At 36.1% G+C, this 13,399-nt stretch overlaps 1 protein-coding gene across 1 annotated transcript; it reads left to right on the top strand.

Annotated features, from left to right (window-relative positions):
• Positions 1-4,710: 4,710 nt before the first annotated feature.
• GNG11 (G protein subunit gamma 11) lies at positions 4,711-9,311 on the top strand. The gene is made up of 2 exons (XM_032252946.1): positions 4,711-5,237; positions 8,895-9,311. The coding sequence occupies exons 1-2, from the start codon at positions 5,142-5,144 to the stop codon at positions 9,018-9,020; spliced, it is 222 nt and encodes a 73-aa protein (XP_032108837.1). The 5' UTR covers positions 4,711-5,141; the 3' UTR covers positions 9,021-9,311.
• The last annotated feature ends 4,088 nt before the right edge of the window (positions 9,312-13,399 follow it).

Raw genomic sequence — 13,399 nt, 5'->3', positions numbered from 1 at the left:
CCAACAATGTTATGTTAAAACCTCGACTCTTCTTCCTTGCAGTTGAGAACTTTGGACAAATGACTTCAGCTCTTTGAACCTACTTTTTTCCTTTCAAAAGGAAAGTACAAAATTAGTGATTAGGATAGATTATCTGAAATCTTATAATCCCTCAGATCAGAAATGAGTACATTGAAAGTAGCCTAATAAATATCCACTATAATTATTATACTTCCTGTGGACAACATTTTCCCACAAGCTGGAATTTGGTCACACTGATCCCTCCACCTGAAATCTCCCTCCATTCCACCCCATTTCAGCCTTTTGAAATCCTGCTCTTCTTATAAGACTGTCTCTCCCATTCTACCTCAAGAGTATTTTGTGTATCTCTTAATTCATTTAACATTACTTTACTTTCTCTTATTGTAATTTCTATGGTTGTCTTAATTTCAGTGCTATATTGGAAATTTCCTAAGCCAGAAGCACTGTTCATCTTTGTAACTGTCATATCAACTAACAAATTGTCTGTACAATGTAAACAGTAGAGTACAATTCCTGTTGCTTAAAACACAGATCGTCAGCAGGTTTTGAATAAAAGAGAAATCAGAGGAAGGAAGTATAGAGAAAGATAGTCCAGGAAGGTGGAAATGAAGTCATGACTGTCCCACAGGCTACTGAGCTATAACTGTCAGTGTTTGCTCAGAATTTGTTATTTCAAGGCCGGGGTAACGAGATTAAAGAGGATGAAGTAAGACTACAAGGCAACAAAAACCACTCCCAACACAACCTTAACATATGACTCTTTAACAAAATTTTCTGGTGTCATTAATGAGAATTAGCTATTATAGATTCTACAATATATCATTTGAGCTACTTGGACTTTAAAGGTACTTTGCACACACAGGTGGGTGTAAGCTTTAGTAGGAAAAAAAAAAAAAAAAGAAAAGAAAACACCTTACTGTTATTTTAATTTTGACTGGTTTTATTTTAGCCAGATTTTAAAACCAAGCTAATATCAAACTTCCTAAATTCCTAAATAAAGTGTTAACATAAGGAAAATAGTAAACTCAGTAATGAGAATGATCAATTATATATAATGGAAGTTAAAGTTGTGTAGAAACAAAATTGGTAAGAGAAATCATTTTTAAATTTTTTTTTTTATTTTTTATTTTATTCGTTTGAGACAGAGCCTCGTTCTCTCGCCCAGGCTGGAGTGCAGTGGCGCAATCTCAACCCACTGCAACCTCTAGCTCCTGGGTTCAAACAATTCTGTACCACCACACCCTACTAATTCTTTTGTGTTTTTAGTAGAGAAGGGGTTTTGCCATGTCGGCCAGGCTGGTCTCCAACTCGTGACCTCAAATGATCCTCCCACGTTAACCTCCCAAAGTGCTGGGATTACAGATGTGAGCCACCATGCCTGGCCGGAGAAATTATTTTGATATCATGAATTATAAGTAGTTGCTAAAATACTCAGAGCATCAGGCATAGATCATCCTTTGACTTGGCATTCTCTTCATCTAGAAAAGGAATCTTAAGGCCAGTGTAGTGGCTCATGCCTATAATCCCAGCATTTTGGGAGGCCTAGGTTGGAGGATTTCCTGAGGTCAGGAGTTCGAGATCAGCTTGGCCAACACCGTGAAACCCTGTCTCTACTTAAAAAAAAAAAAGAAAAATAGCTGGACATGGTGGCTCTCACTTGTAATCCCAGCTACTTGGGAGGCTGAGCCAGGAGAATCACTTGAACCCAGGAGGTGGGCAGAGGTGGCAGTGAGCTGAGATTGCACCATGGCACTCCATCCTGGGCAAAAAGAGCAAATCTCCATCTCAAAAAAAAAAAAAAAAAAAAAAATGTAGGTAGGTAGTTACAGGCAACAAATGAGCTCCTAAAAATTGCCTCGTGATTGTTTTAACAGATATCAAATATCAAATGAACCAAGAGCGTGTAAAATGTGTATTAAATACTTTCTTTAAAGAAACCATCATTTCAATGGCCTAACAGTCACCATGCACTTTTAAATTTTTGTTGTTGTTGTTGTTGTTTGTTTTATAGAGACGGGGTCTCATTATGCTGTCTAGGCTGTTTTCAAACTCCTGAACCTTTGGTCTCACGTGATTCTCCTGCCTCGGCCTCTAAAAGTCACTCTATAAATTTTAGAAGAGCAGAATTTGAAAGGTAACCTAGTTTACTTATACCAAATAAAGAAGCAGAAAGAATGTGTTTCTTGCAAAAGTCACAAGATAAAATAAGGCCAGAATCCTGGTCTTTTTTTAGTTCAAGTTAGTATTAAATCAATTCCAGTTTAACTGCCTTCAATGTTTATTTTTATTTATATAGATTTTTAACAACATAATAAATTAGAAAAATTATCAAAAGCTTGTTTTTCCTATTTTTGCATACCAAAGTAAAAATTTCATGGTTGTTATTCTTTTATAATTTAAAAGTGAAAATGGTTACTTTTATTTTTATCGACTAATTTCTACGAACCTGTGAAAAGATAGTGGGCTAATTCATAAAAGTTCATCTCTGGTTGCACCTGGCATTTTACTAAAGATTGGTTTCTACCCATACTACTTGTAAAATAACTTTTATTGCAATAATATGCAAAGTGTAAGTAAAAACAAAACATTTGGACATGGATAAACAACTTTTAAAATTTATTCAAAACTTTTGAATATTGCTGATAGGCTATTTCTGCAAGTATACATGAGAAATTGCTTAACATGGTTCTTCTCTGGAAGGTAAATTCAGTGTTCAGGCAAGGAGACTATACATCCTTTTGTTTAAAAGAAAGTGTTCTCATTATTTTACTATTTAAAATCCAACAGCAACAACAAACCTTTTTCAGAATGCTGTGTGATCATGCAATGTCAATATTTCGCAATTCACTTTAATCAATTTACTTAAGATATTAGAATATAAATTATTTAATAACAATAAAAAAAGAAGACTAATAAGTATTTTGTCTCTAATATATCTCATAATATGATGGGAAAAGTTAAAGAACCAGTATGGGCTTATAAATATTTATCCCTCTATGCAACTTGATGATTTCATGGGAAAGAAGTTTCCAAGCCAAAATAATTCTATTTTTATGACTTAGAACAAACACACATTAATTTATTTAACTTAGGTGCTGTACCTTTTAATTTAGGCCACATTCACATTGATTACTTTTACTAATTTATTTAAGGTACTTTTAACCAACCTTTTAAATTTAAGTAATAGAAAATTTTAAAAATGAATTTAGTGCAGAAGAGAGAGATGGACATTTGTCTCATCTCACTGTTTACTCACAAGTAAACTTCAGCAGATGATCTAACTACTTTGAGACTGGGAAACCCTGTATTTCAAATATTGAAAGTGAAGCTCTTAAACATTTTCTTTGTGAAAGTGACTTATCATATATAGACATACAAATACATTTAGAGACACAACATAGCTCAGCTGACTGACCACCTTCCCTGCTTTATTACACATTTTACAAATTAGAAAACCAAAAGCCAGAAAAATTAAGTGACTTTTTCAGTGATGGCCTGTGGCAGAGCTGTGACAACAAGCCAGGAGTTTTCATTAAGTGACTCATTGTTATTTTCATTCTAATTTATTCACTGAGGACGAGTGAAGCCGGGCAAGAAACTAGGAACAAACAAATACTCCTGCTTCCTAAACAGGGAATGGTCATGGGTGTCTAGGGTCAGCTACTGTGAAATATTCAGTTAATGCCTCCACTCTTCACTTGCATTTGACTTTATGAGGCAGGAAGTTGCCTCTGGAAAGAAAGAGAAATATCCAACTGCTTGGGAAGATTTCTTACATTCATGTTTGATTTTTCTTCTATTCTTTTGAGCACCATTAACAAAACTTTATAGTTAAAGGGAAAGTTTTATTGCATGTAAACATTTTTCACATCGGATACTTTTCCTGGCTTTCCAGAGCAGCAGCTAGATAAATATCACTTTCCAGAAAGTGGAGAAACTAATACTAAATAAATCTACTGCCTGCATCCAGGAAGGTTCAGGAGCTAGAAATTCAAAATCCTTGGTGTCAAGTGTCACCCAAATCTTGGGGTTGGGGAGTGGAGAAAGTCTTTCTGGTAAGAACTTTAAGATTTCTGCTTCTGTCTTCTCTTAATCATCCTTTGATGCGCCACTCTGCAAAACATTGCCCCGAAAAAATAAAAAAATAAAAATTCTGCTACTGTTGAGGATGCAGATGATTATTTAACAACAGAAAATGTCTGCACAACTTGTAAACCATATCACACCCTGTTGCACCCTCCTCCCCCAAAATGTATAAATCCATATTAGGCCTTGAACAGACTGGATAGATACACATCAGCAGATACACATCAGCAGAGCACTGGTGGGTATTTCGATGATTAGAGCTGAGCTTCATTTTCTTTTGAGCCTTTTCTTAAGCGTCCATTTCCCACTATGCATTTATTAGGTTGGTGCAAAACAAATTAGTTTTTGCCCTTGCGGCAAAAATCCCAATTAGTTTTGCACCAACTTATATATGCACCAACCTATATATGTAATTTTCACCAACCTATATATATGAAAAGCTATATCTAGCATATTTTTTAAACTCTTGGAGAGGTGAAGGCCAGTTATTTCCTGCTGGGGTAGTGTCCTTCTTTTCCTTGATTCACAAACAAACCCCGGATGTGACTTGGAAACCGAAAAAGGGGCGGCGGGGGGTAGGGGTGGGGGTGGGGGCTCGGAAAACAAAAAGTAAAACTTCTGCTGTCCCCAGCCCTGCAGCCCTAGCCCAGCCGTCCCCCGCGGGCGTGGCAGGTACTGAGTCAGGGCCTGCTCAGGATAGGCATCCCTGCGGGGCGATTGAGCAGCAAGAAGCTGCTTGGACCCAGTCTCAAACTTAACTCCGACCTAGCACCCGGGCAGGCCTCCTGGGTTGCGGGGACTTGGGAAAAGGCAAGGAGTTCTCAGGTCCTAGGACGCTGGGCGCTCTCGCCTGACGGGGCGTCCCAGAGGAAGCCGAGCCCTCGGGGAGCTGGGGACCGCGGCGAGGCTGCGGTCACGTTCTGCGCGGGTGGGCTGCGGCCAGGACCCGCTGTTATTTCGGAACGCGCCGAGCTTCGCCGCTCTTCCAGCCGCTCCGCTGCCCGAGCTAGCCCGGGCCCAGCTGTGGGGCGAAAATGCCTGCCCTTCACATCGAAGATTTGCCAGAGAAGGAAAAACTGAAAATGGAAGTTGAGCAGCTTCGCAAAGAAGTGAAGTTGCAGAGACAACAAGTAAGTTGGCTGTCCTGGAATATTTCCTTCTCTGAAATGAAGCAGGGTCTGGTTTTTCCTGCTTAGTTACAGTAAAACAAATAGTTTGGTTTATTTTTCCCCCCTTAGCTTCTCTTCTCACCACCCTTTGGCAGTGCCCGGGGACTATCAGCTGATGTGGGGAAATCGTACGAGGTAGAGGAGAGAGTAAGGATCTGATAAGGAATTTAAAGCCAAATGTCCTAACTTTTAAGACGCCTAGGAAGAGAAAAATAGACAAGAAATCTTGCTTTCCATTAGACAGCTGGTTTTCAAAACGCATTTGTTGGAAAAAAGCGGATCGCTACTTGGTTCTTTGATCTTTTACACTACTAGAAAGGATGACATTTGAAGGAAATTTTCTAAAACCATATTTTAAAGTCTTACAACTACATTATTTAATTTTGAATTTCACTAGCGGCCTTCAGTGACATGCAAAGAACAGTCCACCGGAACTTAGGGGCAAAATATTAGAATTTCTATTTTTCTTTATTTGTACATCTCATCCTTTTATAATTTTCACTTTATGTTTTATAAGTATGTGATTAATACAGTTGTATCTGTGCTTATTTATAAATAATTATACATACACTGAAGTGCATATGGAATTTTTTTTAGTGATCACAATTTAAAAGTTTTAGAGACTGCTAATAGAGATTACCATTTCAGTGAGAACGTATGACCCAGTATTCAATACTCTCCACTGCAACGTTTTGAGAGTTTTGTAAGTTTTACTTCAATTTCTTACTGGTCATCAGGACCTTCCTTTAGACACTAATTCCTCTTCCTGTTTTAACTCAATCAGGCAATCTGTAGACTAGGAAAAGTCTTTGATTAGATATCGTTTAAAGATAACCTTTCCTCTTCAGCAACAAAATTTTGAACTGATCTTATTTATTATGGTTCAGCACTAGAAAAAAAATTAAGAAAAAACAATGGAAATGAAGCATTATAATATGCTCACTGGCCTTCCTGTTCTAATATAATAATTCTGTTAATGGAAAGAGTCTTTTTATTCTTGAGCAATGATTAGAAGATACAGGCATTTTTGTGTTTTACTTTTTACATATTTCTTTTCTCAAATTTAACCTTTCACATCCAAATCCCTGCTCTTGCTAGCTTTTATAATGAGATGTCCCTTCTAGCGTCTTAAGAGTTTATAGCTTTAAAAATACCAGTGTGTTTAATGGGGAAAAAAAGAAGTTATGCTACCCAACCAATAAGCATACTTCTTGAAACCTTAAGTGACTCGTTTTATGGATGGCAAAGTTCCCACTACAGCAAATGTTGGCCACTTAGATATGTTCACACAATAAACCTTAGGAGTTACATATTAAACAGAGTTTCATATACTGAAGTATAGCATTGCCTACACAAAGTTCTAATATCTTAATATTTGGTATCACTGTGCAGAATTTAGGAAAAAAGACAAATATCTTTTACTTATTCAGAATTTTAGGTTAGCTATTGGACAGGGATGTGGATGCAACTATGTAAAAATTAACTGTATCATCCATTAGCAGTTTCTCCCTGCTAGCCAGCCTCACCCTTTAGAACACAGCCTGCGGCATCAACTTCCCATCTCCAGAAACCGCAAGTGTATGCCAGAGAAAGAAAAACCATCGGGTACATGTATCCTTAGGAAATACAGAAAGAGGCATCTAAATCTCAATATAATATATAGATATTTGATTATACACTTGGAATTATACATTATTATTGCTAGGCAAGCATTGGAAGGCTTAGAGAACATTCATCTCCCTCACTTTAATAAAAACTTGAGTCCCACAAAGGGTAACTAGCTCCTCATTTAACACCACAGAGATAGATAGTGATAGGGCAAGTACTAAAACATTCTTCTTCTCGTGCCCAGTCCATTATTCAGTCAATAAATAGTTAAAGTCTGGGGTATGTATTCAGTCCTCAACTCAGGTCCAGACAAAATTTGCAAATTGCATTCTGGCTGTAGCTAAATATTTATTAAACATACCCTCTTGGTTATGGAAGGAAATGTATCAGAGGAGTAATTACTCACATTTGGAGGTTACAGACCTCTTCTGAAACCTAAGGAAAAAACCTTGTAAGAAAAGATTCAATGTAGCAAGCATGAATCTTGTTCAGAAATTAACATGGGATCATAGACCCTAGGTTATAGACACGTGCATTATCAATTTTGAGAATTCACTTAAAAGGCACACACTCTGAATGTCAGCCACAATTGAGAGCAAATGTTACCTGATATAATTGTACTTGAAAGACTTTATTTTGCCTGATTTTAAGTCACAGAACTGTATCACCTAGTTTTCAATTTGAGGTCGGAGGCTTCCACACCGGTTTGCAAAAGATAATAATTTTGGGCATGGAAGTAAAATATTAACATTTCTATTTCTGTTTAGTTTTAAACCTCACCCATTTATAATTTCCAGTTTATGTTTTATAATTTCACATGATGTATTAACAAAGTAGTATCTGTACTTATTTGGGATACATGTTTGCATATGTATCCCAAAATGAATACAATTATTTAACTGCAAATAAGTACTTATTCAAATATGGTCAAATAATTACATTTATTTAATATAAATACTTATTTGTAGTTAAGTACACTTATTTGTAGTTAAATAATTATATTTATTTATGAAGAATTATACTCATTTTGGGAGACATATGCAAACATGTTTTAGTTGTAACCATTAAAACATTTTGAGGTTACTAATTTAGATTACTAATTCAGTGGAAATGTTTGCCCAGTTTTCAGAGGCCTCCACTGAAATTTGCTGAAGGTTCTATAATTTTCACTTTTAATTTCTTACTAGCAATACAGGCCTTCATTAAGACCCTAATTTCTTTTCTTTTGTTTTTATTCTTTTTTTTTTTAACTCACTCTTGCAAACTGTCTTTTAAAGATAGGCTTTTTGAAGAAACTATTCAATTTTTTCTCCATGACAGAAAAAATTTATTCTCAGATAAGCCTAATAAATCTCAGATAAGTCTTTTATTATGATCATTGCCCTCATGCAGCAGGAAAAAATTCTGAGGAGCAACACAGATTTCAATATTTGGGCAGCTCCAGTCTTTCCAGAGTCAGGCTTTTTCGAAAGCTTCTATCATTTTGTGAAATTTCAGAACATGCCCACACCTGTAAGTAAGAATTGTGGCATAACACACCCCAAAACATTTGGGGATTATCTACTACCACACCTGCTCATTAGCATGGACAATTAAAATCATGTTAAATTTTAATTCCTAAAATGTTGCAGACATGTCATAATTGTATTTTGGCAGAGAAAGGAAGTCAATTGAGGCACAATGGAAAAAAGATTCCTGGAGATGAATTATTTAATGCAGTGGATTTCAAACATTTTTCAATTTGACCAATGACCAACATTAAGAAATATGTTTTACATAAATTGTATCATAGATACAGTGATAGAATAAAAATATTAGAGTGCAGACCCCAGATTTTATATATGTACTATAAATATTATATATATATAAACATAAATATATATATATATATGTAAAAATGTTTAAAAACTGCTTATCCTCAATTATACTAATTTCATTAAAGGGTAGGGACAAACTTTGAAGAACCCGAACCTAACGTATTCTTTTTTTTTTTTTTTTTTTTTATTTTAGGTGTCTAAATGTTCTGAAGAAATAAAGAACTATATTGAAGAACGTTCTGGAGAGGATCCTCTAGTAAAGGGAATTCCAGAAGACAAGAACCCCTTTAAAGAAAAAGGCAGCTGCGTTATTTCATAAATAACTTGGGAGAAAGTGCATCCTCAGTAGAAGAACTAGTTTGTCTTAGTTTTACCAGATAAAACCAACAAACTTTTTAAGGAAGGAAGAAAGAAATTAAAAGGAGACTTTCTCAAGAGCCATATAGATAGGGTTATGTATAAAAGCATGTGTGCTACTCATCTTTGCTCACTATGCAGGCTTTTTTAAGAGGGCAGAGAGTATCAGATGTTCAATTATGGAAATAACATTACTTGAGCATGATACTTCTTTCAGTATATTGCTTGATGCTTCAAATAAAGTTTTATCTTGGGAAGATGAGTGTTGGTGATTTAAGAGGGCACTTTTCATGCATTAACCTTTATATTTCTCCCCATAATTTTTTGGGTCTTTGGAATATGTTTCAAAATATTAGGTGGTCTGGCAGACCACATCTCCAATCCAGTTCTCTGTGTCAATGCTTTAGAGTGCTGAATTCTGACTCTGGAATGTGTTTGATCTAACCTGAACTATTAAGAAACCGAGCAAGTAGAATTCCGGTAACGTTAACAGAAGTCAATATGAGTCAGGAACAAGGCCAAGCCATATCATATCTTCCCCAGTTTATCATCATTTAGATCTTGTTAATAGTGTTCCTGTAGTAGTAAGACTGGGTTGGGAATCAGGAAGAGTGTCCTGCCTCTCTGTAGCATGCGGGCAGGCTAGCCCTGGCTTTGAGGGCCAGTACTTATGCCTGCACAGAGCTACATCTCCCACATGCTCTCCAGGTCTTGGGCATGCCACTACTCCAGTTCGGTGGCTTTGGTGCAGCGCAGACACTTGGATCTCTGCATTCAGTCTTGCCAGCATTTTCCTACAGGCCTGGGACAAACATGCCTCTTTTTCTTCTCCTCCAAAGGAACCAGTGAATCTTTGTCCACTTTAAAAATTAGTTGGTCTTTTTCTTACTGATTTGTAGGAATTCTTCATATATTCTGGCCATTAAGTCATGGTTGATGTTATGTGTTGCAAATACCTTCTCCCAGTCTGTGGCTTTACCTTTTCACAGCGACCTTCCCTTCAGTGATTTTATCCTGCAGGTGCAACACGCCAGAGTATAACTCCTCTCAAGCTCATAACAAAAGTACCTGATGCCCAAACCTCAGAAAAAGGGACCTTTCTTTCTCTTCTTGAGCCTTTTTCCCCTTTCTCTTCCATCTTTGGAATGCATATTACTCCAAGTTTGAGCCAAAAGAAAAACATGGAAAAACCCTTGCTGGTTAGCTCTAGCTCACATGAACTTAGTTATTAACTTGCCCTGTAATTTTCAATGTGGCACCAGAAGCCAGTGTTTCTCCTGGGCTAGATCTTTTCTCCCACTTAGACATGTGGATGTACCTTACTATTAAGTCAGAGAGGTGCCTGTAACCTATAGCAGCTTTCTAAAGTATATCAGCGTCCTTGTTCTGAAATTCCTTTCCTTTCTTCCTCTGGGAAAGAACAGGATGCCCTGGACTTTTGAAAAATAGGTTACACAAACCAAGAGCAGGAACTATTTCCTTTAGTTTCCTGACACTTTCCAAGCGATGACGTCAATTGAGATTACTGGGAGCCCAGGGATAATTTTAGCCCAAAGCATGATCTACTTACTACTCCTAGGAAGGGTTTAAGAACAGTAAAGGTATATTTCTTCCAAACACTATAGAACAATTAGTACTGGGGTTGGATTGCTACTATTAGTCATTTAACATTTAACGTGGCATGAAATTTTAGAGCTTTGCTATCTGTAAAGTTTTACTTTTATTAGTAGTTTCATTTCATTGCAGTCATAAAGTCTTCTTTTGTTGCCTGTGAAAGCAAACATTTATTCTGGTGACTGGCAAGGCAGATAAATCACATGCTTCTTTCATGAAGAGCCAAGACAATACATTTATTCCCTAACTTCTTAAGAGCTGTGAATACAAGTCTATATCCTGGTTTCTATTAGCACATTCCGCTATCCATTCATGTACACTCCCAAGTCCTAGCTTTTGCTCTTCATGTCTCTTTCAACGATATGATCAGTCAGCCAACTTCTGATTTTTCCTGAATAAATATCTAATCTTGTAGGGGTTTCTATTGAATCTAATTCTGTTTCTTTTTCTTACTGTTTATCATTTTAACTCAGCCAACACATAGAAGTACAATAAAACTATTTTAATGTTCAAATGTTCAACTGCTAAAATTTATTAGCTTATATCAGAAAAAGAAAAAAATTCCACCACTATATATTTGGATATATTATAAATGTAACCTTTGGTGACTGAGAATTTGTTAAGTAGAATTTAAATTATCCAATTTATTCCAAGTGTATGGTAGTGTAACTATTTACTATTTGATTAAAAATAGTTATCATGCATTGTATAGAACCTAGAGACTTAGGTTCTATAAACTCATATAGAATTAGAAAAATCAGGCCAGCCAGCACTTAGGGAGGCCGAGGCAGATGGATCACGAGGTCAGGAATTCGAGACCAGCCTGATCAACATGGTGAAACCCTGTCTCTACTAATAATACACAAAAAATTAGCCAGGTGTGATGGCATGCGCCTGTAATCCCAGACACTCAGGAGGCTGAGGTAGGTGAATCACTTGAACCTGGGAGGCAGAGTTTGCAGTGAGCAGAGATTGCATCACTGCACTCCAGCCTGGGTGACACAGCAAGACTCTGTCTCAAAAAAAAAAAAAAAAAAAAAGAAAGAAAGAAAGAAAGAAAAAGAAAAAAAGAAAAATCGGGCTTTTCTATTTCTAGGCAGAAGCAGCCTTACAAGTTTACCCACACTTGGTATTGTAAGACAACTTATTTTTGTATGTGAGATGCAAATTAATATCTCACTATTGTCTAAATTTGCATTTCTTTGATTTCCAGTGATTTTTAGTCAGGTTTCATATATGTCAATTTTCTCTTTTGAAGTTGCCTGTTCTCATCCTTCACTCACTTAAAAAATTAGTTTGCCTTTTATTATTGAGTTGTAGGAAGTCTTTATACATTTTGGTCATTCATCCTTTGTTGGATATATCAAATACCTTCTCCCATTCCATGGCTTTTCACTTTGTCTTAGCTCTTGATAAGCAAAAGATATTTAATTTTACTGAACTTTTTATTTTGAAATAATTATAAATTCACAGGCAGTTGTGAAGGAGTTACAGGGAAATCTACCGCATTCTTCCCCTAGCCTTCTCCAAAGTTAACATTTTATACAACTATAATACAACATCAAAACCAAGAAATTAACATTGTATACCCATACTGCTAGTTCAGTTTTCAACAGCATGCATATATTCCTCTGTGTGTGTGTGTGTGTGTGTGTGTGTGTGTGTGTGTGTGTGAGACTCTATGCAGTTTTAACATGTGTAGCCTGTGTGCCCACTACCACAATCAAGACATTCCACTGTACCATCCCAACAAGAGTCTGTCTCATTGTTTCTTTATAGTCACATAGTCACACTCATCTCTGTGCCCCCATCCCTAGCCTCTGGCAACCACTAATTTGCTCTCCATCTCTAAAATTAAATTAAGACGGCTACATAAATTAAATCATACAGTAGATATCCTTTTGAGGTTGGCTTTTAACATTCAGTATAATTTTTTGTGGTTCATCCAAGTTCCTTGTGTGTATCAATAGTTTATTTCTTTTTATTGCTGGGTAGTATTCCATGCTACAGATGTGCCACAGCTTAACAATTTATCCATTAAAGAATGTCTGGGTTGTTTTCAGTTCTCTGCTAATGCAAGTAGAGGTGCTATGAACATTCATGTATAGATTTTAGTATGAAGATAAGTCTTTGTTCATCTGGAATAAATTTTTAGGATTACATCCACTAGGTTCTATGGTAAATTTATATTTACTTTTAAAAATCTACCAAACTGTTTTCCACAGTGATTGTACCATTTTACATTCCCATCAGCAATGTATGAGCAACTCAGTTTCTCTACATCTTCATCAATATTTGGTGTTATCACTATTTTTCATTTTAGCTTTTCTGGATAGTAATATCTTATTATGGTTTTAATTTGTGCCTCTCTGATGGCTAATGATTTTGAACATTTTTCATGTGTTTGCTGTGTGTATATCCTCATTGATGAAATGTCTATTCATGTGTTTTGCTTATTTCTAATTTGATTATTTATTTAATGATGAGTTTTGAGAATTCTTTATATATTTGAGATACAAGGCCTTATTAGATATGTGATTGGTAAATATTTTCTTCTATTCTTTATTTTGTTTTTTAAACCTTTCCATTTTTTTTGTCTTATAGAGTAGATGTTTTCAATTTGATGAGGTCCAGTTTATCAATTTTTTGTCTTACAGATCACACTTTGGGTGTCAAATCTAAAAACTGTTTACCTATTTCTCATCCCAAAGACTTTCACCTATGCTT

The sequence above is a fragment of the Sapajus apella genome, unplaced genomic scaffold, assembly GCF_009761245.1.
Source record: "Sapajus apella isolate SASKATOON/1434 unplaced genomic scaffold, GSC_monkey_1.0 scaffold81, whole genome shotgun sequence".
Classification (NCBI taxonomy): domain Eukaryota; kingdom Metazoa; phylum Chordata; class Mammalia; order Primates; family Cebidae; genus Sapajus; species Sapajus apella.
Note: the sequence above shows the minus strand (reverse complement) of the source record. Positions and strands in the feature narration are given on the sequence as shown.

Excerpts from the sequence above, each read along its gene's own strand:
- GNG11 (XM_032252946.1), top strand. The coding sequence starts at position 5,142 with ATGCCTGCCCTTCACATCGAAGATTTGCCAGAGAAGGAAAAACTGAAA. Across the intron at positions 5,238-8,894 it reads TGAAGTTGCAGAGACAACAA|GTGTCTAAATGTTCTGAAGA; the intron begins GTAAGTTGGCTG and ends TTTTTATTTTAG.